The sequence below is a fragment of the Papilio machaon genome, chromosome 12, assembly GCF_912999745.1.
Source record: "Papilio machaon chromosome 12, ilPapMach1.1, whole genome shotgun sequence".
Classification (NCBI taxonomy): Eukaryota; Metazoa; Arthropoda; class Insecta; order Lepidoptera; family Papilionidae; genus Papilio; species Papilio machaon.
This window is the reverse complement of record NC_059997.1, coordinates 1627001-1651021: the sequence shown is the minus strand read 5'-3', so window position 1 is coordinate 1651021 and position 24021 is coordinate 1627001. Positions and strand designations below refer to the sequence as shown.

At 33.8% G+C, this 24021-nt stretch overlaps 4 protein-coding genes and 1 pseudogene across 4 annotated transcripts; 3 read left to right on the top strand and 2 right to left on the bottom strand.

Moving 5' to 3' along the window:
• Positions 1–1720: 1720 nt before the first annotated feature.
• Positions 1721–10331, bottom strand: LOC106718909 (drebrin-like protein). Its single transcript, XM_045680236.1, has 9 exons — positions 10160–10331; positions 7209–7380; positions 6428–6665; positions 5257–5354; positions 5091–5174; positions 4017–4156; positions 2989–3557; positions 2403–2501; positions 1721–1948 (listed from the first exon to the last, which is right to left on the bottom strand). The coding sequence occupies exons 1-9, from the start codon at positions 10240–10242 to the stop codon at positions 1797–1799; spliced, it is 1635 nt and encodes a 544-aa protein (XP_045536192.1). The 5' UTR covers positions 10243–10331; the 3' UTR covers positions 1721–1796.
• A 2376-nt stretch (positions 10332–12707) lies between these two features.
• Positions 12708–18499, bottom strand: LOC123721449 (annotated as a pseudogene).
• Positions 18500–18746: 247 nt separating this feature from the next.
• LOC123720937 (meiosis-specific with OB domain-containing protein-like) lies at positions 18747–20528 on the top strand. The gene is made up of 6 exons (XM_045680222.1): positions 18747–19055; positions 19129–19190; positions 19357–19510; positions 19697–19777; positions 19879–19972; positions 20261–20528. Exons 1-6 carry the CDS (start codon positions 18809–18811, stop codon positions 20433–20435), a joined length of 813 nt encoding a protein of 270 aa, XP_045536178.1. The 5' UTR covers positions 18747–18808; the 3' UTR covers positions 20436–20528.
• On the top strand, positions 20472–22620 carry LOC123720941 (meiosis-specific with OB domain-containing protein-like). The gene is made up of 4 exons (XM_045680333.1): positions 20472–20505; positions 20588–20747; positions 20976–21078; positions 21464–22620. The coding sequence occupies exons 1-4, from the start codon at positions 20472–20474 to the stop codon at positions 21620–21622; spliced, it is 456 nt and encodes a 151-aa protein (XP_045536289.1). The 3' UTR covers positions 21623–22620.
• On the top strand, positions 21926–23109 carry LOC123721510 (dynein axonemal intermediate chain 2-like). Its single transcript, XM_045680332.1, has 3 exons — positions 21926–22140; positions 22530–22683; positions 22753–23109. The coding sequence occupies exons 1-3, from the start codon at positions 21926–21928 to the stop codon at positions 23107–23109; spliced, it is 726 nt and encodes a 241-aa protein (XP_045536288.1).
• Positions 23110–24021: the final 912 nt, after the last annotated feature.

Genomic DNA, 24021 nt, shown 5'->3' with positions numbered 1-24021 from the left:
AAACTTTGGCACTACTAAGACACGACATTGAGGTTAGGAAGTTTCTGGAACTAGGAACGCACCTAGAAAACTAACTTTACGGCTTAAATTTTATCAAGGATAGAGATAATATAAGAATTATCTTATAAGCTGTTAGGCTATTTATTTAAAACTATATACCAATTAATAATTGCAAATAGATTAACTAAATCTTTTAAGTTCCTTACAAAGAAATCTCTAAACGTTCATAAATCGTAAATAAATTAACTAATAATATATTACCAAATAAAAAAAAATTATCACTTAATTTTTGACTCAGGCTGAAATTGAAACGATAGACTCAGTCTTACTACTTTCCTACGCCTTTCTACTACTTTCTACCAAATCTTTTTTTACACATTTTTTTAGGGTTGGTAGTTTTTATTGATTTGTTTAGCTTTTAAAATTTAATAATGCTACGATGCATTTTTAATTCGTAGATATCAATAATAAATAATTTTGTCTAATCAAATTCAGCCTATATATAAGTTATGAAAAGTAAGTACTAAATGAAAACAAAAAAATGGAAACAGAAAACTAAATTTTAGACACAATTGTTTAACCATTTTATGATCAAGGGAAATATTTTTCCCTTGTACAAAAAATCGTTATCGATTATTCAATTATTATTTAATTGATATTTTTTTTACTGAATGTCAAAAAAAAAAAAACGTATGTCCAAAATAGGAAATGTGTTTCTGAACGAATTAAAAAAAAACTACTAAGCTATTGTAGTTAAAATATTGTGTTGTATATTTAGTTTTAGAAATCTTATCATCCTGTAAGTGTTAATAAATAAATATATAAACATATCCTAATGGAGATTATTTATATAATTTTTTTAACTTGCTTTGAAAAAAAAAATCAAATCAAAAGAAATGCAATTAAAAAAAAAGATATTTTACAATATATTGTTAAAAATATAAAAAATAGTACGTGTTATTAAATCTATACTTACACTATAATGTAGTGAAAATGTGTTTATAATTAAAAAAAATTGTGAATTACTACACGCCCACAATAACATGATACTTCGAGTAAATAAAATAACCTACAAGAAATTTCTTGTATAATGTCATAGTAATTGTATAGAGCAAGTATGACATTTTTAAATCAAGCGATGAAATACACTTACACTGAGGTGTCATGTTATGGTGGTCGAGTTGTATATTGTGGGTTACTGTAGTTTTTTTTTGGACATTTATCTTGTAATTTGATTAGAAAGATTAAAATTGTATTAATTATGAGAGAAAATTCTTATTTTTAGTTTTTGAAGATTATTAATAAAAAAAAATGTATTATTGCTCCCTAAATTCATAAAGTCAATGTTCACAATCTCACAACACATTTGATATAATTTTACGGATACGGAAATCGTTATTAATAAAGAAAGAAAAAAGTCAAATTATAGATAAAAAAATTCAATAGTCTATAATCTTTGAAATTTAAAAAAAAAAATTAAAACTAAATCAATACTGACAACAAAAACCATATGATTCCTTAATTAAAAAAAAAAAAAAAACATTTTGAAAAAAATTACAATTAAAATAGAGGATATTAAAATTTCAAATAAAAAAAATTATAACATTTTAAAACTGAAATTATTTTTCCGGAAACTACAAAATTAAATTTCACAGATAAAAAATTATTTTGCAATTAATCAATAAAAAAATAAACTTAAATAATGTCTTATTCATATAACTTTATATAATGAAATATTACATACAAATCAAACTGTATACACGAATAATACAAATAACTTGTTACCTTGGATTACATTAACGTGGATGGCAGGGTAATAGTTCTACATAGTTGGCAGGGAAGAGACCAAAAACACCTCTAGGTCCCAATCCTTGCCACCAACCAGCGTCTATTTGTTCAATATGTGTTATTATATCACCAGGATCAAATGTTATTTCTGATTCGTCCGCTGAAAAAACGTTATTATAATTTGTAAAAATCTTTATTATTTACTGACTTAAAAAAAATAATTCAGTGATATAAAAAGTACTGTAAAATAATCTCTCCTAAAACTTACTCATTTTATAAATGCAAATGTTTAGTTGGATGTTTGTTTGAAGGTATCTCCGGAACGGCTCAACGGATCTTGATGAAATTTGGCATAGATATAGAATATAGTCTGGAAGAAAACATAGGATACTTTTTTTTACATTTTTTTACTATAGACAGAGTCGCGGGTGACAACTAGTAATATAAATATAAAAATTTGTTTTCATTGAATAGTCTCTGAAACGAATGAACGGATTTAAAAAATTCTTTCACAGTTGGAAAGCTATACTATCCCTGGGTGAGATAGGCTATGTTTATTGCTAGATTTTTTGTAAACGCGGACTAAGTCACGATCAACTACTAGTAGTGCTAACCGGCTTGGTAATCGTAAAGCGCTCGTGCTGTGAGACCCGGGTCATCGTCCAGGTCCTCGTATATATTTCCCTCCTCCTCCAGACCTTCAGGGGACACATCTGAAATAGCATCATATAAAAAACATGTTAATCAACAAGTTTTGAAACAATGCGAACATACTTGACTTATATTTGTTGCCGGATCTAAACATAACCATGAAATTTAATTGCAGTAAAACTTTTTTTAATCCTTTTCCTCTTCCCATCCTTTTCTTATAGGAATGGGATGGGGAGGTGAATTTGGCGGAGAAGGGGAAACATCCTCTTTCTTTGCCTCCTCTCCTCTGTCGTTTAAATGCAACGCATCTGAAAATGTCTTTAGGCAACGGTCACTTTGGAGTTTTGTTTCGAAACTTTAAAATCACATTTCAACATGTTACGAGACTTGTTTTGAAACATTACACGTTGATATTTAATAAACCATATCATACTAATTTTGGTATATATGTAGAACATAGTCTGGAAGAACACATAAATTAATTAGTTTTTTTTTTTTATATCAACGCAGACAAAGTCGCGTGCAAAAGCTAGTAATAAATAATCTTACCATCTAGTGTTGTAGTTCCATTTTCTTTCTTGTAATGAACATTTTCAATGACAGTATTCTGTCTACTGAGTTCAGATCTAGCTTCAGCATCCTTAGTGTACGGTGACCGTTTGATAGTACTGAACTTGTTGTCACTGTCATCGTCGTCATTTTCATTTGAACTGGAATATGACGCGTCAAACATGTCATTTTCAAGAATATTCTGTTTGATCATCGGCTCACTTTGCTTCAGTACATCGTCTTTGTATATTTCATTGTATTCCGTATAATTTATTGCACTGAAGGAATTAGCTTCATTATCCGTACTCGGACTCAAATCGACAGATGGATCTATTATAGGTTCGTATTGTATTTGAGAAGGTCTTTCCAAACTCATTTTTATCTTGTCTATATTCTTTAATGGACTCGTTTTGCTTTCGTTATCTTCGACTTTAGGTTCTTCGAGTGTGGTTTTTGTGGGTGATTTGTTTGGCGATGTGGGGATTTGTGGTGATGTGTTCTGAGAGAAAGTGTTGATACGTTGCGCTATCACTGAACTGCGTACCGGCTTCTCGGGTATCGAATTTGATCTGTGAAAAAAAATTAGTAACTCTATTCTTTGTAACCTTAAATTGTAGAAATTTAACAGAGTCGCCAAAACGGCGCATGTGATTCAAAAAAAAAATTAATAAATCACCTACACTCCCAACAGATCCACATAAATAATTCAAAAACTACTTTTTAGTTTTTCAATAAAGTATTAAACTACATGTTAATAATCATTTCTTTATTACTACTAAGCCTCCCTTGATCATTTACTGACGATTTCCGATGGTTTAAATCGGGGATCCCCAAACTATTTTGAGACAAGTGACCCCTTTTCCAATATGAACCGTTACCTCAGACCCCCATAGCCAAATTACCTACTTTTAAGATCAATTATAATTATTATTCATTCTTACTTAAGTCAATAAAAGAAGACAGAGTGAGAATTAGCAATGCTTTAAGTTATATCGACTCCTTTGGGAATTGGGTTTAGAGTAATATACCTGGTGGATATCTGTCCCTGCGCCAGGTTCTGCTGGAACAGTGCGCGGGCGGCGGCAGTGGAGGCGCCGATGAGACGCCGCGCCTCCGCTGACCTCTGCCGCCGCAGCGCCTCACCCGCGCTCACACCCGCGCCTTCGCCCTCACACGCGCCCACATCGCCCACATCGCCCACACCACCCACACCACCCGCAGGCACGCGCCTACACAGAGATAATACGCGGACACTATAACAGACCAGTCGTCAAATCGCGAAAGGATTTGTTCATTAACTTACTGTTGGTATCCACTGTCGAAACAATATGAAACATAATAATATCATTTATTAGCCTTTAAAAAGACAGAAAACATTATATACGAAGTTCAGACACACCAGAGACAAAGACAATATGGCCGCCAACCTGAACTAGTCGGAGAGATCGGTCAAGAAATTTGGTGATTGTAAAAGATCAATTCGACGATTCAATTATAAGGGAACATACCCATACTACGTGACCTATTTTTTAAGATTTTTCGACCCCTCCCTCCCCTCGGTGACCATTCGTAGTATATGCCAAGACCCCCCCCCTCCCCCTTTAGTTTTCACGTAGTAATTCATAATTATGATTTTTAATCATTTCACAGGCAAAAATTGAAAAAAATAATAATTTGTTTTTATTGCATAAGACTGCAATAAAGACGACTTCCAAAACACATAAAACTTCTTGTAGCCTCCTGGATAGAATCCGCAGAGGTCGCACGCCAGACAGGTTGTCCACTGCACCACCATGCACCTACTGTGAGTTTACAAAGCGCTAAACACCGCGCTATATTCGAATATAGGTCGAAAAATACGAGATTTCTCTCATTAAAATCGACTACGTGACAAAAAGCTGAACCACACCCCCCCCCTCCCGTGACTGACCGTAGTATTTTAAAGACTCCGCCCCCCCCCCCCTAAACGGGTCACGTAGTATGGGTACGTTCCCTAACCTAACAAAATATAAGTTACAAGAAAAGTTCAACTTTTTTTTTCAGACATCATTCATATTTTTTCTTCACATTTACCAATGTACAAATAAAAATAATAATTCTACGCACTTTTCTTCCTCTGCTTTAGCTCTTCTTGCTGCTTCCAGTTCATCTCTCCTTCTTACTTCTTCTTCTGCTTTTCTTTTCTCCTGGAAATTATATTTCCAAATGATTATCGTGTCATCCTAAAGTACAAATAAAATTTGCTATTATAAACATAAGTTGACAAACCTCTTCTCGTCTCTTTTTCTCAGCTTCAATTCTCTTTTTCTCCTCCTGTTCTTCTTTCAACCAGAACTGATCTCGTTCTTTAGAATTGATTTCTTGAACTGGAAAATTTTATAGATTATAAATGTTTTTATAAAATTTAAACGAATTTAAACTTCAAAATCGAATTTAGTTCACAATAATGTTTAAAAAATCGGGACAAATACATTTCTCTGTACGTTTGGATCCATTTCAAAGATTCCTTAAATTGAATGCTACATTATCCCCAACTAACATATATTGTACTTATTTTTTTTTCAAAAACAAGATTTCTAAGTAAAAATACCTCTGCGCAAGCTTCGTTTCTTACTCCTAATTTCATCAAGGATCTGTTTAGAGACGATACGTTCGTAGTTTTTCAAAACAGAGCTACGAGAGTTAGTCATGTCTCGGAGTACTCCTCCGCAAATGTTCGCACACAGACTAACGCCTCGTGTTTACATTACATGTTGTGAACAATGCAAACTGCACCGCGTCCGACGTATTGTTGTCACACATTTGGTAAACAATACTTGTATGCTTTATAAAATTCTTATTGCATACCGAGTGAATATTACATGACAACGTGACACGTGTTAAATATTTCCTTTCGGTACAGAACTAGGTACTCTGATAGGTTTTCATTAATACTAATAATTTCTTCAACTATATTCCATACTAGCTTTTACCCGCGACTCCGTCCGCGCGGAATAAAAAATAGAAAACAGAGTAAAAATTATCCTATGTCCGTTTCCTGGTTCTAAGCTACCTGCCCACCAATTTTCAGTCAAATCGATTCAGCCGTTCTTGAGTTATAAATAGTGTAACTAACACGACTTTCTTTTATATATATACTAGCTTTTACCCGCGACTCCGTCCGCGCGGAATTAAAAAAAAAACAGAAAACGGGGTAAAAATTATCCTATGTCCGTTTCCTGGTTCTAAGCTACCTGCCCACCAATTTTCAGTCAAATCGATTCAGCCGTTCTTGAGTTATAAATGGTGTAACTAACACGACTTTCTTTTATATATATAGATATATATATATATATATATATATATATATATATATATATATATATATATATATATATATATATATTCAAGCGAGGTTGTGTATTATTTACAGGATGTGTTGCAATGTTTAATGTATTACCTGGATTAACTTTCCTATATGTGGTACCCACTGGTCCACTTGGGGGTATCTCCTCCTGCCGGCTGCTCTTGAAGTTGAAAGCGGATCCGGCCTTAGCCAGCTTGTCAAGGATAACCTTCTCATCGAGGTCATCCTCGGTACGCGCGTGCATCGTCAGATGGAACCCAGTGAACAGTTGAGCCACGTGCTGAATGTGGTTTGCACATGTACCCTTACGTACCGTCGGCGCGCCTTCCCCCTGTTAAGAATAACTGCATTCAAAAAGCACGTAAAATACGCGCTAGAGTAGGAGTTGGGGAAACTATAGCTAACCACATTACAATTAGCTTTATTAAATATTATAGTCAATTACTTAAATTATTGACATCAATGTAGTGATATGCTTCAACTCAACAGAATGCTTTTGGTGTATGTACTTCATTATTCATTAGTAAAGATAGAATTTCGCAAGCCTATGCATAATAATGTCTCAATGATTTGTCAAAAATCCGCGACAGACGCTAGAGTCACAGTATAAAAAAGTTAAAATATATTTGAAACAATGTTTAAGGTTTTCTATGGTAAGGTCCATAAATTCCATATTTTAATTGTATCATATTCAAAAATATTATTATTAAATAACATTGACTGGAATTAAACATGCCTTATTTTGATACATTCTTAAGATTTTCACATTATAAACATTCTACTACATATCTTTGGAAATAGTAAACATATGAGAAAGATAAACAAAAAAAGATAAAGGCATAATATCTCTTGATATCTGTTCATGTAATCTTACCTGCCAATTGATAAGTAAATATTTGGATATAGTGCCATCGGGTAGATCCACTTTCAGGAATGCATACTGTATCTTCCCACTGTTGAAATCATCTATCAGCTCAGTGAGCCCACCGTCACCTTTGCTCACAAACTTCAGGTCGTTAGACAATCCATCGTAGCCAAATAGAGCCCTAAAGATATCAAAAATTTATTTATTAATAATATAAAAGACACTCTAATGACTAAGAGTAATATATGCTGTTCCAAATTAACACCTAAATAATTTACTTACAAATACTTAATTTACTAGCCAGCTATATAAATGTCTATATTTAATTTTTCTGGTTAAACTATGAAATGTATTAACTGCCTTTAGTAAAAAGTAATATTTGTTTTGCAAGATTTTAGCCTCAACAAGGCTCAAAATAACAATTTATTTTCATGCAGTAAGTGCAGCCACCACTTTGACCTACTCATCAAGAGTAGTATTAAAACAGGAAAGTGTGGGTGCAGGATCAAAATGATCAGGAACTTTCTATGTTTCCTTTGTCAAAAAACTAGTACAAAATCACATTGTCATCACACTCATTTATGAAAAAAACAAGTTTACCGATACATTTTCATGTATAGATAATTCAGCCATGAAAACTCATTTTAATTCACAATATTTTTTTAATACCTCAATAATGTATGTTTTTATTAAATATACTAGCTGTCGCCCGCAACGCCGTCCGCGCGCAGTTAAAAAAAAATGAAAAATAGATGTTGGCCGATTCTCAGACCTACTTAATATGCTCACAAAATTTCATGAGAATTGGTCAAGCCGTTTCGGAGAAGTACGGGAACGAACATTGTGACACGAGAATTTTATATATAAGATTTTGGACATACCAATATATAAATAACCAGTGACTATATATAACAAAGCTATATTAAAGAGAATGTAATCAAAAGGAATAAAGGGACAATGGTTTGTGCAAAGAGATTCTATATTTAGCATTGCTGACATTTACATATATATGTCCCATTCTTTATCAAATGATTACATTAATATGTAATAAACTTATTATTCCTTATTCAATTCAATTATCTTACTGTTATAAATGAGAAAGTTTGAATGTTTGTTAAAAGGTATCTCCAAAACAGTGGCATGGATCTGGATGGAACTTGAAATAGACATATAACATTGTCTGCGAGAACAAATAGACTAAATTTTTTTTTATTGTGCAGAAATGTAATTACATGCAACAGCTACTTTTCTTCTAAGTAAGGAATCAATTTTTATAATTACTACAAATAACACTAACTTGTAGCAATTAGTATATAGCATATTATAAAAGAAAGGCAATTAAAAATATTTATAAACAAAGAGCAGGGATCCCCAAACTATTTTGGACAAGTGACCTCTTTTCCAAAATAAACCATTTCCATAGACGCCCATGGCCAAATTACCTACTTTTAAGATCTATTAATATTATTATTCATTCTGACTTAGGTCAATAGAAGACAGAGGTAGAATTAGCATTGCTTTAAGTTTGATATCGAACCCTTTGGGTTCCGTGATCTACACCTAGATATAAAAAGATTATGACAAAGTTAGATTCATTAATTCAATTTTTACTGAACCTAAATAATGTTATGCAATTTCAGTTTTATTTGACAACTGAAAATTTTAAGTGGTAATAAACTTCTAAGGTCAAAAAATTAAAAACAAGGTAGCAAACCAACCTATTCGTAGCACTTCTTTCGGTACAAGAGTTATAATCTATGTCCGATGTTTGACACAACTTAATCTTTTTGTTCTCAAAAAAATGGCTTTCGTTTTGGATGTTTTTTTATGTAGTAAATCACAGTTTCTTTTAATTAAATAATTGTATTCGATAAAATAGTGTTTTTCTTCGTAACTCAATCTATAAGTTAAAGATTCATATAAAGAGATAGTCGAAATATGAACCCTACTATAAAGTTGTTATTAATATTTTACATATAAGTAATAATAAATATCAAAACAAGATACATAAAGGATATACATATATATCAATGATTCATATCAATTTATCTATCAAATATCATGTTATATTTACAATAAATAAATGCATGTGTGCAGTGTATGTTATGATCTCATACAGTTATTGACTCATTGGGTCAATTTGTTCAATTTTCTGTCTTCACACGTGATGATTGTGGGCAAATATTTATAAATCATATACCAGTCATATGATTTTGTTTATGCTTGAATATATGTTAGTAAATTATCACTTGCATTATCTTATAATAGCATTTAATATTACATTTTTAAACAAATTTTGCTGGCAGATACTTTAACTGCAATGCAATTTTAAAGCTTTTAAAACATATAATGTTAGCTACTGTAAAAACCTCCGCACTCAGATTTCTTTGACGAACACTAAATCAGAGGATTAATAAAGATATGTTATCCTGAACCTACACTAAGGGAAGCCATTATTGACCTTTTAACAACTCTGCAATTTAGTATTTTAGAGATAATCATTAACTGGGTATAGCATAATCAAAGATGCATAAAAGTTGCAAATGCATGATAGGATAAGTAAATGGACAACCATATGTTGCCGAATATAAAGCAATTGTTGCACATATTGTTTTAAAAATAAAACAAAAAAATTATATAAAAATCATGAGTGTTCCTACCATAGCTAAATTGCTTAATGCTCAATTATAGCTTTTGAAATACTCAATTTAAAGAACTCATTATGTTTATTTGATGGAAAAAAAATTAATATAACAGTTTAAAATCTTGTTATACGTATTTATATGTATGTTATATGCATTTTCCCTGCGGTTTACTAAGTTGATACCTAAGAAAACCTTTGATACGTATATGTTTTAATGCAATACCGGCTTCAGGAATTGATTCATTAATGCATCACAAAAAGACTGTTTATTTAATTTTGCCAGCATGTAGGTCGTTCTAGGAATGCATAAACTCACCAGTTGGTGTCGGTTTTTTCGTCCAGTACATCCTTCCATGCCGCTACCAGGGCTTCTCGATGTTTTTCTAAATTTATGGCCATTTTACATTATTTGTACTAATTCAGCGATGAATTTTTTAAAAGAATATAATAAGAAATAACGTACAACGCCGGACGAAAGACTGACTCACAACAATATTTTATATAGATAAAAAAAAAATAATGAACTGTCACTCTGTCATCGACAAATGTGAACAGATAGTAATCAGCGTTAGCAACTTGAAGTGGACTGACTATCGAACCAGGGGCGTAAAATTATCGTACATGGATCGAAATTATCGTACTCCGAGTGTATGATCAAAATTTTGCTGCTCTAGAAAATTACTTCTTTCTTCACTTAATTTGAATAATTCCGTTTGTCAGAGCGAATACGGACATATAATCGTAATAATATAACGAAATAACTGCCAACTTTTCTACACAAAATATACGATACATATGAAGTGTGAATATAATCGAAATATCGAAATATCGAACTTATATTCTCTTGTTCGCATTGGTAGATGCCAAGTCTATGACACGGTAATAATAGTACCGTGAGTGAGAGAGATACAGTTATACCCAATTCCTGCGACGTGACAAAGACAGGGATAACTATCTTCTGTCCCTTTCTGCGTACCAGGCTTTGGGGTTTGTTTGGAACAAAGGTTGTCCCCTACAAACAACCTAGGTTGTCCCTAACAAAGTTTGACATTCGTGCTATTTTTCGAAAATTGTGAGTACTTAGTGGCTGTAATTGTGCAAAAATATTTTGATATTACAGTTTTAGTGAGATCAAGTGTATAAAACATGGTATACTGCTGTAATGTTGGTTGTAAAAGCCGTAGTCAGCGAAAAGAGAAAAACATAACCTTTCAATCGTAAGTACTGAAACTACGCACTTATTCACATGTATTCATACAAAATAAGGAAGAAAATACAAACTAGTTGTTCTTTACAGTCTTTGTAATAACTAATATGTTAAAATACGGGTAAAATCAGCTAAAATAAAATAGTATTTTTCGAACATTATGCGCCCAAACGCAGATGTCATTTGTGTCAAATAATATACTGTAGATCTGGGAAACAAGCGGCCATATTAAACTTCTTTTCAAATTGGTTGGTTATTACCCGTAAAAATAATACCGCCATCTTGTTGTAAAAATTACCCTGAATTTAGGGGAAATAAATTATAGTATGTATAATGTATATAAATGAAACAATTCACATTTTTATACTATTTTCAACAGATTTCAAAAGGAGTTTTTAATTCTGGTATATGCTGTGTTTTTAAATATTTGATACTTTCTTATCCCGTTGATTTTAAAGAGTATGCTTTTTAATTTGTCCCATGTAAATTTTGTTTCTTAGAAATTACAATCAAAATAGTTTAATATTTAGTAGTTTTACATGTAGTGTTCACTGTAATGATATACAGAGTAATTTAAAATTATATGACTATAATATTGGTATGTTTTTTGTAGCTTTTTATGAAGACTTAGGGCTTCGTGCATATCGAAGAAAAATAGGACATCGTTTGAATGCTCGTCTAATGGACCTAAGACTGAAGAGATGCCGCGCTTTGTTGAAGCAGTACGCGGGAAAAGAATATCGGGAAATTCTTTTTTTGGAGTCACTCAAGACATCCTTGATTAAGGCAGCCGCCGATATTGACATGGACCTCGTTCGTGCTGTGATAGACGACTGGCCGAGCAGATTGAAGGCCTGTATTCAAAATCACGGATGTCATTTTGAATAAACTTTAGTGTCATAAGAATCTATGTTTTGTTAAGTTCATTTTGGTATATAAATGGTCACATAATGAATAAACTTGTTTCAATTATTTTATATTAAACATGTGACAGAATTTATGACCTGACTAGGTATTTATTTCAGAAAAAAAGTATTACTAAAAAAATCTGTTTACGTAATCTTAGTCACATAAACAAAAATTACGCATTGTTTTTATATTTATTACGTTTATTAATTACAATTTAATTGGGAATATATAAATTGGTCTATATTAAATTATATCGTAATTATTCATTTTCGGGACAAAACAAATAACTGGTAACCCCAATCCTTTCACTTATATATAGATATAGTCTATAGTACTCTCTATCTGTCCCTTACGGGTGAACGCGCATGCCATATCTATATAATTCTTCATCTGAGGTAGATGCTATACTAACCAATAGGCAACGAAGTACGGAGCTGAGACGTAAAGATAGTTATTCTGTCAATCTGTCATATGACTCGATTTAGTCAAACATCGGAATAATTTAGTTGTTTCAAAAGTCGATGTACATATTTAATAAGAAACTTCTTATTATTAAAAATTATAAAGTACATTAAATTAATAGAATGTAAATGTGAAAATTTCATGAATTAAAACAAACAATTTATCAAATTCGATTCGAAAAACCGATTAAACCAAATCGATTTGAATTGCATCGAGTTGTGTTAAAAAAATTTAATCCAAAAAGTAAGACAGTGTTGCCAATGCTATGGCAATTACCGTATTCAGGTGTTTTGTGCCTTTCAGACAAAATATGTAACATATTTATATACTGTATTTTTTTTTTTTGTTGACGCGGGGAATGCATTTACGCACTTCGCCGTCCGTGCTGCGGGGGCAGCAGGGACGGTTTCGTGTGGGACTCGCCGGCCGCAGAAGGCGACCGGAATACCCACTAAACCCCGCGGTGTTCTCCTTCGCCTGACCGGGCCGTGGCATCTACGTTAGTTTATCCACGACCCGGCTAGGGGAGCCCCTTGGTAGGGGCTCGACACGTGTAGGGAGGGGCTGTTTTTAACACCCCCTCCCATCACCCTATGATGCCCTCCCTCGGAACACAGGAGAGAGGGCATCCGCCACATTCGGCGCAGCAGGCCCCCCGGCCTGCCGCGCGTGGCCACCTCAAATTGGTTGAAGGGCCGCGGCGTACCTCGTACGTCGGCGGCCCCTCGCTGGGGCCCTGCGGGGCATATTTATATACTGTAGAATAAGACTCAGATGTGTCTTGATCAACATATATCTACTTTAAAGTCAAGACACGACACTACTTATATAAAATGTTATTTGATAATTCATATTTTGCACAATATTGCAAAGAGATAATAGGCGATTCGATAAAAAAATACTTTTATTATTATTAAAAAGGTAATGCATGGTTTATGTATACCAGTACAGCAGAACACTTGCGCTTAAAATCATCGCTGGCATACAACTGGCTTAATGTAAACAGTAACTGGCGCGAGTTGGACCATACAGTTCATACCAAGCCAGCGCTACTGTACTACTGTACTGGCATACTGTGTGCAGGCACAATATTAAAAATTATTTTTAACATCTGATTTACATTTATTTGAAAAAATTAAGAAAAAATCATACTGTGACAATCTAGATTAGCTAAATTGACTATTGCAATAGTCTGTTTATCACAAAAATCCGGAATGCACACTATTCTTGTAACTTGGCCATCAGCTCCTAAAATAAAATATAGGTGTTTGTAAATATTTAAATCTCTGAAAACTTAAATGAAAAATAAATATGTTTTACCTTTATGTAAATCTGTTGCAAATTCTCTACAATTACCACTGAAATAGATTGCAGGACAGTTGTAAATAGTAAATGGATCAGTTTCTATGCAAGGTGTACAAGGGACAGTATCAGGACATGTAGGTGCAAGATGGCGCCACTGTAATGTCCTTCTCATAATTTCTAATTCATTATCAAGTTTACTGTATTTCATTATATCTTTAATTGGTTCCCCAGATGAACCCAAACACAAGAAACCTGGAAGAAATTAATACAATTAATCATAATATTGAGTTGTTAATCATAAATTAAGAAAAAGTATTTACCCCCAATCTCACATTCATATGGATTAGATACTCGGTTAAATGATTTATACTCCACAGACTTTGGGAACAGACCTGAAATACAACATCTTATTAGTGTATTATAAGTAGTGATTATCAAAATAATTTTATGCATTGTTAACTTACAGTAGTGGAATGGCTTCTGAGGTAACATGATACCTGAAGGATCTTTGCATCCAGGCATTAAATCCACCGGAGCCACTGCACTTAATGCCGCAGAAAAAGCATCAACTGAATCAGCAGATGCAATAACATCTGATTCATTTAAAGTTGCCTCATTTGAATGATTTGCGAAAACGCCACCTACAAGTATATAAATATTAATTTACTACATCATTATCAATGGAAATCACCATCATAGAAAAGATCAGGTTTACCTGCAATAATAACTCTTACGATCTTAGAGATTTCTTCTTGATATACTGTTGTACCACAAAATCCAGATATCCATTCAAGGAATAGATTCAATGAAAATAAATGTTCAGCTGATTTGGATGCCATATTGAGACCAAACATTAGTACTACATATCTGTAACAACATGAATCCTATAAGTCCATTGCAATAATTATATTACAGTTAAGAGGCAATCGCACACAACTTCGAGAGTGCAGAATTTTTTTAGCACATAAGTCCACATGTATAACCTACATTCCTCCAAAACTGTTTACTCGTCGGATCAATTGGACTCTAGGATCTACTGGCTCTCTAAATGCTAGGCAGTATGGCTTTATGCAGCAAAAAAGCACCGAAGACGCCCTGTACGATCTTGTATCGAAGATTAAAGATGGCTTACGACAACGTATGATGATAGTCGTAGCCGCCCTAGATATTGAAGGCGCTTTCGATAATGCTTGGTGGCCAGCTGTAATTACGGAACTTGCCGCTAAAAACATTGATAGTGCTACAATACGTTTGGTAGGAAGCTATTTATCTGACCGCACTGTGGAAGTTAGATATGCAGGGGCCCTAGATGTCAGGGAAACCAACAAAGGCTGTATCCAGGGCTCAACCTGCGGCCCGCTCTTCTGGAATATTCTGATGGACCCTCTGCTTCAGGCGGCTGACGGACTAGAAGCTCATATCCAAGCTTTTGCCGATGACATAGTGATAGTCGCCACAGCTTCTACTACAGATAAGGTCGAGGAAATCATGACAAGGGCTCTAAGCGCAGTGTCCAGATGGGGTGAATCGTTCAGAATGCGCTTTGCCCCACACAAAACGCAAGTCATGCTCGTCACCAAAAAGCTAAAATACCGGGCCCCACGCATACATTTTCAAGGAACCGAATTAGATCTCTCTGATTCCATCAAAGTCTTAGGCCTAATAATTGACCGAAATCTGAACTTCGTAAAACACATCTCATCAAGACAAGATAAGGCAATAAAATTATTTAAGTCTATATCCAGAGCAGCAAGTGCACATTGGGGCCTTAACAGCAACGTCTTGAGAATTATATATAGTGCTGTAGTCGAACCAATCGTTCTTTATTCCGCAAATGTCTGGGCTCAAGCTTCTCATAACAAGACAAATCGTAAGCGATTGGACAGTATAGCAAGAAGCTTCTCAATTAGAATCTGTAAGGGACATCGCACTATTTCCACCGTAGCCTCAGCGATTCTGGCTGGCATCCTCCCTCTGGATCTTAGAGCTAGAGAACGAGCTACCCTGTACGAGATCAAAAGAGGAAAAGAGCTTCCCGAACTGCCTGGTCGAGCTGTGGAGCGTGATATTGACCCACATCGACTTCCACATCCAGCATATAGGCAAAATAAAACTTTTAAAATTATATCTACTGAAGAAGATCTAGCAAGATTGAGCAATAACAAATGGCACATTTTTACTGATGGAAGTAAACTGGATGGAAAAGTCGGAGCGGCTGCCTCGTTTTGGAAGGGAGGGACAGAGAAGCATTACAGTACAATAAGGCTGTCCAATTACTGTAGTGTCTTTCAGGCGGAATTGGCAGCTATGAGACTGGCGCTGCAAGTCATCACCCGGAAGCCCAAAAGCTACAGCGAAATAATCGTCTTGAGCGACTCTCGATCAGCTTTACAAATTATATGCGACTCTTCTTCCCTGCATCCACTAGCCGTAGAAATACGCGAACTAATAACACTAGCAGAGCACAATGAGATAATAGTCGAACTCGCATGGATAAAGCACACTACGGTCTTAGTGGCAACGAGCGCGCAGATGAGCTAGCCAAAAAGGCCGCATTGACCTGTGATAAGCCACCGGCATATGATAAATTTCCGATCACGTTTGCAAAGCGCTCCATAAGGGAAGCCTCCATAACAGAGTGGCAAACAAGGTATGATGACTATAATGCTTCCAGCCCTCTAAAGCTCTTTTTTAACAGTGTACGAGTGGCCTATCGAGTCTTACGAAACTACGAGCATAACAACATACGTACCCAGCTGCTGACTGGTCATGGGGGCATTAAGTCATACTTATATAAATTTAAGCTCGCTAATAACCCATCCTGTCTATGCGATAATACTACTGACGAAACCATAGCACACATCTTTCTGGATTGCCCAAGATTTGCGAGACAAAGATACGCCTGTGAGAGTACGATTGGTCAGTCTCTAACAAAAAATGCCCTACACTTAATAATGGAGAATGATACATTAAGGATCATATTATTAGATTATGGATCAACCATTATGCGCTTGGCTGCGAAGGCCAATGGCTCCAAAGTTGCCTAAATTAATATTCACGAAAAAAAAAGAGAAAAAAAAAAAGAAAAAAGAATAAAAAAAATATATACATATCTATATATATATATATATATATATATAAAAAAAAAAAAAAAAGTAAAAAAAAAAAAATTAAGGATGAAATCCATATGTAGTAAATATAGCTTAATCAATAATTAAAATAATCCAATTGCTTTATTAACAAATGTATATAATATGTGAATTGTAATGACAATATTTATAAACAATCCGAGGCCCATCCCCATCACTGTACCTTTTGTTAAAAGCTCACTATGTGTTGGGGGACCTGAATATCAAACAGCTCATATAAATATGTATGATGTATAATTTCTGTTATATTGTAATGAAAAATATAAATTCATAGATAATTATAGATTCAATTCATAGATAATTGTAGTTATTGTAATTCGATATAATTGTTCGTTAATATTTGGGAAAGCCGTAAATGTACTAAATTTAATTATATTAGTGTTTAGTATAGCTACAGAGTAATATAAGGAATTTTAAGGAAACCAAGGTTGCTGCAGAACTGATAGCAGCAGGGATAAGGGAAATTAAAAAAAAAAAACCTACATTCCCTTTAACATTTAAAAAATTGGTTATTAAGCAGTTCAAATACAACAAGTGTTTGAAATGTTATATGTATAGATGTGAAAAAGATACAAAATAAATCAATATTTTGTCATCCCCCTCATTCCTACCAAAAATACTGAGATAACAATATTATGTTTTGACAGTAAAAATTTAAATATGGTTAGTATAATTAAGAATGTCAACTCCAAATCAAATCTATGCCAACTTGGGAAGTGTTGTAGACTAAAATAGAATTACATTTATGAAGTGAGGTGCATGAGAATATTACCTATCAGTATTAAGCTTTGGTAAAGGTTTTTGTATATTGCATTCCGGCCAACAAATATCTTTGATTGTAAAAATCCCATCTTCATCTTCAGACCCTGAAAGTTATGGGCATTAAAAAGGTAGAGATATCATATTTCTTCATACATACTTAGCATACATTTTCCACACACTAACCAAGTATTGCAACAACTACACCAGTAACCACCTTATGTACATCAATACAATTACTAGATAATTTGATCCTTTGAAGTTCATCTTCTAAAACAAGAGGTATCTGAGTCATGAACAAAATGAGTTCTGAAAAAAAAATCACATGTAACATGCATGTCCTAATAAAAGTAATGAGAAGACTATTTAAATATGAAGAACCTTGTAGGCTGAGGAATAATCTCCAACTGATCTGAAAGTTCTTTCAGAATACTGGGTTTTAATTGTTATAGTTTGAAAAGTGTACCAATAATAACACATTGGGTGCCTTTCTCACGTAATTCACACAATTTTAAAACTTTATATTTATTCGACCATTTCTTATTAATAATTGGCCCTAAAATATTTCTGAAAGTATTCAATCTTGCAGAATATATATGAGCATACTGTTTGGAAAAGTCGCGGGATACTTGATAAAACCGTCTTGAACAATCCGTGTATTTTATGTTTTGTCTTTCTAATTCGGATGGTGAAAATTGATCTCGTTTGTTAGAATCTGGTTTAGACTTGAACAACATGATGATAGTAACTATATCATAGAAACGAAATATAGATGTACAAACTATTATTTCACCGAATTGAGTTATTTCTATTTGATTTTATATTATTTAATAGCAGTTGCCGCTATATTTTGACATTGACTTTAAGTTATCAATTATCATATCCGCTCCGTTATGCAACGAAATTTGCAAAACATGTATATCTGTCAGGATAAAAGAACTTTTACTTTAAATTCTTGTAATAATTTATAAATGTCTTGTAATATTATTAAATAGGTATTAACTTCAGCATTAATATAATTAGATCCATTTTTTTTAACTAGGATGATACATCATTAATGACAAATAATCTCAACTAATATTCCATTGCATAAAAAAATGAAATTGGCGGGAACCGAAGTTTTTTAACATTCTGTTATTTCTGTTACTTTCTGTTTGGTTTTCGATTTCTTACCATGACGGGAGTACAAAAAGTTTGTTTAAATAATTTAAACATAAACATTAAGAATGCTTTAGTGATTGGCATAATTATAGCTAAAAAATGTCCAAGAACCTTTAGTCCCAAAGAGAAAAGTAGCGAATCACGAGGTGTGATGTCTTTCACTATAAGGGATTCCCAAATTGATACAATAAATGTCGATGTGTGGGGTTCAGATTACTTTGTAACGACTTTTTATAATAGATTCATCGTTGGAGATGTCGGTAATAACCTTAACAATTTCAAAATATTCCTTTTTTATTTATACAAAAGTGTTGAAACGAAAGTTTGTTGCAGTTGAAATTTATTCGCCAAAAATTTGCGTCAAAAGTGTGGCAGATGAAACCTTTAAACCACAGGTAAAAATCCTCTTACAACCTTATCTTAAAAAGTTTAGATCACTCAATTTGTTATTTCAAACCGTATCAGAATTTGTCTAATTAATAAAATGAAAGTACGTCTTAGATCTTAATATAAGAGAGAAAAAACGAAATATTTTTATTACATATCATTTTATTCCTCGAGGTATCATCTCCATTTTACCTATCTATCAACGAAGGATCCTCCGACGTGAGTACTTTCAGTGGCGATACATATGGTGCGTATTTACCGCTGCTCCATATTCCGAGTAAATCATCAGCGGGCTACTGTGGTCTCGCTGAAGTAATGAAATTTACTGGTAAGATATTTTGCTTTCTTTTTTGTTGTTTTCTTTTACTACTAGAGGATGTGGGTCGGTATGCCGAGGAAAACCACTTCTATCGTATCATAGTTATGACCAATGAACTTGTCAATCTAATCTATCTTTTATATAGATTGTATACTCCATATATATTTTTTTAATTTAATGTATCTTTAATTACAGAAGGAAATGGAAATATTTATGTAGACTTGTTAGTTGTTGTGAAATCTGTGCAACCTGTGAAGATGATAAAAACTAAACTCGGTATCATTGTTTGCATATTATTATTAAATCTTTTTTTTTTTAATTCTTTTGCTACATAAAAAACAATTTCGTAATAAACATAATTTATTGTATTGCATAAGGTGTGGAAATGCCGGTACGTGCTGTAGAAATAGTGGACAACACAACGCCCGCTTCTCTCTATTTGGAGATGTTTGATACCGATACTATTCAAAGGTGAATGTTGCGTCATGAAAAGGAATTTTGTGTAATTGTTTTATAAGCAAAGCACGTTTCCTGAGTGAATTGAAATTAAAATGTAATAATAATAGTTGTCTGTAAGAAGCGGCGTAAAGTACATGTTTAGTATGTGTTATTTATGTTTAAATGTTTCGTCTGTTTAATTATTTGACGAAGTCTTCACATTTAACTTTCTATCCCTGCTATAAAGCACATAAAATTTTTGTTATAAGTACAACGGATGACCACTAAAACCGTCTTTTAAATGTTTTTAAAATGTACTAGGGCGGAGGAATGGCGTCCATTAGGAAGCGTGTTGTTTATCGCGGACGCGCGCGTGTCGTGGCGCGGTCGTGGCGCGCGGACGCAGGTGTGCGGGCGCAGCGTCGTCACGCATCAGCCGCACACTTCTGACGCTGAGGCGCTCAGACTCTATATACAAGACCGAGCTGGTACATGATACAGTATCTTCGTACAAGCCGATAAACTGGTTTTTATGAATGCTGGATTTCATACAGAGAATTGCGGTCGTACTGTCATGATATTGTTATATTTTTTGGTTAGCTTCTAAGCTAACTCGTACAAAAGGGAGCTGCATGTAAGTAATTTCAGAGGGTGGTGAGGCGGCCGCGTGGTCGGAGTGGAGCGGGCAGCGCGCGTGCGCCGCAACCGTGGAGCAGGTGCGCGACCGCCTCGCTGACGGCGCGCCCTTCTGTGCCTCGCTTCATGCTCTACTCACACATCTCGACTTAGACGATCTGATTAACTCTACGTAATTTTATTTATTCTCCGTATTGTCGTTACAAAAATATTTTCAAATAATTAACTGAACCGACAGCCGATGGTTATACAAAGAATTTAGACGTCAACGGTATTTTTATTAGACGAACATAGCAGGAGTTTTACCCGTTATTCGAGCGTATGTAAATATAAGTCCGCTTCATTGTACCCAATTTCGAGTCAGTTTTGTATTATTTAAAATTTTCGTCAATCAATTTAGGGACAATAACTGTGAAGAGTTAAGAGTGCGCTTCGCCGATCACACCGGGGAACTGACCGCTCGTCTTCCAGCAAATATTTTACAGAACACGTTAGGTTACACGGTAAGTATTGGGAAATCAATTATACTTTAATAAGAATCTGGAAATTTATATAACAGCTTTAGTCTGTTGCTAAGATTATTATTTCAAGCAAAGTGTAAATAGCAGGTGAATAAACGGATACTTTGTAGTTTTATAACTTTAACACAATAAGGTTTAATCACTGATCTCTATACAAATGAAAATGATCGCTGCTTGAAAATAAATTCTTTAACTTTCTTCCGCCTTAAATGATACTGTTAATGTTATTGACAGTTAAATACATACAACCTCTATGATCAGTGCCAAAATGGCGAAAATCAACAAGCACAAAATACCACGGCTTGTAGCCTGTCCATGTAATTATAGAGATCTGTGGATATAATAAAGTTGTAAATTCCTTTAATAGACGCAACAGTTAAAAGCGATGTCGTCAGAAGAACGGGCAGCTGTCCGCTGGCGCCTGCTGCTGGAGCAGTGCTGCGCCAAGTTGGCCGCCACGCCGCCGCGCCTCATCGTGCTCTCTCTGCGCAAAGCCAACCCTGCCGACCCTATACCACTTTACTAAGTTTAATGTTGCCATTCATTGATTCCTTAATAAACTCTAATGTAGGCTAATTAATGACGAAAACCTTTTCGTTATTGTCTAAACATAGACATAAATAAAAAAATTACTTACTAAAGTTATTTTATTGCTCCTTTTCAAAGATTCATACATTCATAAAAGTGAACATATTTAGCTTTTGCAAAAACACATACATTTTTATTCTATTCGTACAAACCAATTTAATGATCAGAATAAAGAAGGAGTAAGAAATATAAAGGTAGTACCTACAGTAGCAACGGTATTGATTAAATAACATCGAAAATTATGGAGAAACCAGAAAAAAATGAAATCACTTATGAATATATAAGGAAGAGAAAAGAGTTTGGAAAACAAACTTTATTCGAAGATTATGGCCCTGAAATGTGTGTCAGTATTCCATGCAATCCTAGTCAGTATAAAAATTATATACTACGCAATCCTGTACATGTCGCCGTACAAAATGCTCCAAATATGTCCGAAAACTGGGTTAATTCAACAAGGTAATGTATTTGTATGTGTAATTGTAACATAATTGTTATAAAGCCCCAATTAAAATTTTCGATATTTTATAAAAAAATGACGAAAGGAATAATGATATAATTGTAACTTACAAGTAATTCAAATTTGTTAATAGTCTCACAATTAATTCGTTACAAATTAACTTTATAATATAACTAGCTATCGCCCGCGTGGAATTAAAAAAAACGTAATAAGTAGCCTATGTGTTCTTCCAGACTATGTTCTTATGACAAAAGACTGTCTTATTAAAGACTATGCCAAATTTCATAAAGATCCGTTGAGCCGTTTCAGAGATACTTTCAAACACCTGTCCATCCATCTAAACATTCGCATTTTTAATATTAGTAAGATACTTGGTATTGTTGGTAAGTTATAGGGCGGAGTATACAAGTTCAGGTATAAACCATGTCGAAGGTGGCTGGCCTAAGGATATAAACATGAATGACCCTGAAGCCAAACAACGATATCGTCGTAAGATAGAAAAGGACGACGCATACATTCATGCTGTTATGCACCTCGGACATGTTAGTAAACATTACAATTAGAACTCTAACGGTTTCTTCTGCATATATACAATTCTCGTCATATTTTAGAGTATGGAGCATAACATATTACAAAACAATGCGGTAGATATGTATCAGATATATTATTCGGAATTGCCATCAATACCGCCGGTGGAAAGGAGCAGCTGTCACACGGTGAATGTATACCGCGAGCCGGGAGCGCGGCGGCCTGTGCGCTCGCTGTCGTGGCAGGCGGACGGGGGCGCCAAGCTCGCGGTCGCGCACGCAGACATCGAAGTACTCAATACTAGATCACTGCAGTTCTCTTATATATGGGACATAGGTAATCCTTACTCATTTAGCAACGCTCTCAATATCTTGATAAGCAACTGCAGTCTAGTAACCTCTCATTTATCTAAATCTAACTCTAAATGTTATCCTAAGTGATTCATCGGTCTTATTATATTTAATCACAGTTGGGCACAGTTAATCGAAAAGTTAACTTCGTTAATCGTTAATTCGTTAATTAAAAAATTAACTTCGTTAATCGTTAAAGCGTTAAATTCTCGAAAATTTAACGCAAGTTAAAGTTAATCGTTAACAGTTAACCATACCAAAATGATACATACTAATTTCACACTTATGTGGCGACACTTGTTTAAAATAGTAATTTGACTATACATTTATAGAATGTACACATTAGTATAAGAGACAAGTATGAATTCATTTTAGTATATTTCATTACGAGTGCGGAAAGCCTGTCATTGCAAAGAGTTCCGACAAATGTCTACCCGAGCCGAAGCGCATAGTAATGAAATCTTCACAGATAGTATATAATCAAACGACATTAAAATTTTTAAACAACAATTCTTGCTCTAAGTAAAATTTTTATCTATATATTGAGATTACTAGTCGGTACTTTATTTCATTAATTAATTCTTAGAATACAAGGATTTTGTAGACATTCGGTTTATACAAAACAAATATTTCTAAACTAAAGCAAAATATTGCATAAATTAAATTCACAGGCGCTTTTATTTATTTTTATACGACCTTTTCACGGTAAGGAAATTTAATACTTTTATATAAAATGAAATGAAAATATTTAATAGTTTAGTCAATGAAATATAAATATATTTGAAAAAATATGAATTAAGTCTCTTGACTTAGTGCTTGAAAAATATATTAAAAGTTGATGAATACTTTGTAAAGGCCATGAAATCGCCTAAACAAAATAATTCATTTCTGTTTTTGGTTACTCTGACAAATACTCGCAAATTGGAAAAGCATTTTCTAAACATACTTTTTTGTAATATATTTGTGAGATTTCTATTGCGCGCGCAATTGAAATTAAAAATC

Excerpts from the sequence above, each read along its gene's own strand:
- LOC106718909 (XM_045680236.1), bottom strand. The coding sequence starts at position 10,242 with ATGGCCATAAATTTAGAAAAACATCGAGAAGCCCTGGTAGCGGCATGG. Across the intron at positions 4,157-5,090 it reads AAGCAGAGGAAGAAAAGTGC|GGCGAAGGCGCGGGTGTGAG; the intron begins GTAGAATTATTA and ends GGCGCGTGTGAG. Across the intron at positions 3,558-4,016 it reads CAGGGACAGATATCCACCAG|ATCAAATTCGATACCCGAGA; the intron begins GTATATTACTCT and ends TTTTTTTCACAG.
- LOC123720937 (XM_045680222.1), top strand. The coding sequence starts at position 18,809 with ATGACGGGAGTACAAAAAGTTTGTTTAAATAATTTAAACATAAACATT. Across the intron at positions 19,511-19,696 it reads TGAAGTAATGAAATTTACTG|AAGGAAATGGAAATATTTAT; the intron begins GTAAGATATTTT and ends CTTTAATTACAG. Across the intron at positions 19,778-19,878 it reads GATGATAAAAACTAAACTCG|GTGTGGAAATGCCGGTACGT; the intron begins GTATCATTGTTT and ends GTATTGCATAAG.
- LOC123720941 (XM_045680333.1), top strand. The coding sequence starts at position 20,472 with ATGAATGCTGGATTTCATACAGAGAATTGCGGTC. Across the intron at positions 20,506-20,587 it reads TCATACAGAGAATTGCGGTC|AGGGTGGTGAGGCGGCCGCG; the intron begins GTACTGTCATGA and ends AAGTAATTTCAG. Across the intron at positions 20,748-20,975 it reads GACGATCTGATTAACTCTAC|GGACAATAACTGTGAAGAGT; the intron begins GTAATTTTATTT and ends CAATCAATTTAG.
- LOC123721510 (XM_045680332.1), top strand. The coding sequence starts at position 21,926 with ATGGAGAAACCAGAAAAAAATGAAATCACTTATGAATATATAAGGAAG. Across the intron at positions 22,141-22,529 it reads AACTGGGTTAATTCAACAAG|TTATAGGGCGGAGTATACAA; the intron begins GTAATGTATTTG and ends ATTGTTGGTAAG. Across the intron at positions 22,684-22,752 it reads CTGTTATGCACCTCGGACAT|AGTATGGAGCATAACATATT; the intron begins GTTAGTAAACAT and ends GTCATATTTTAG.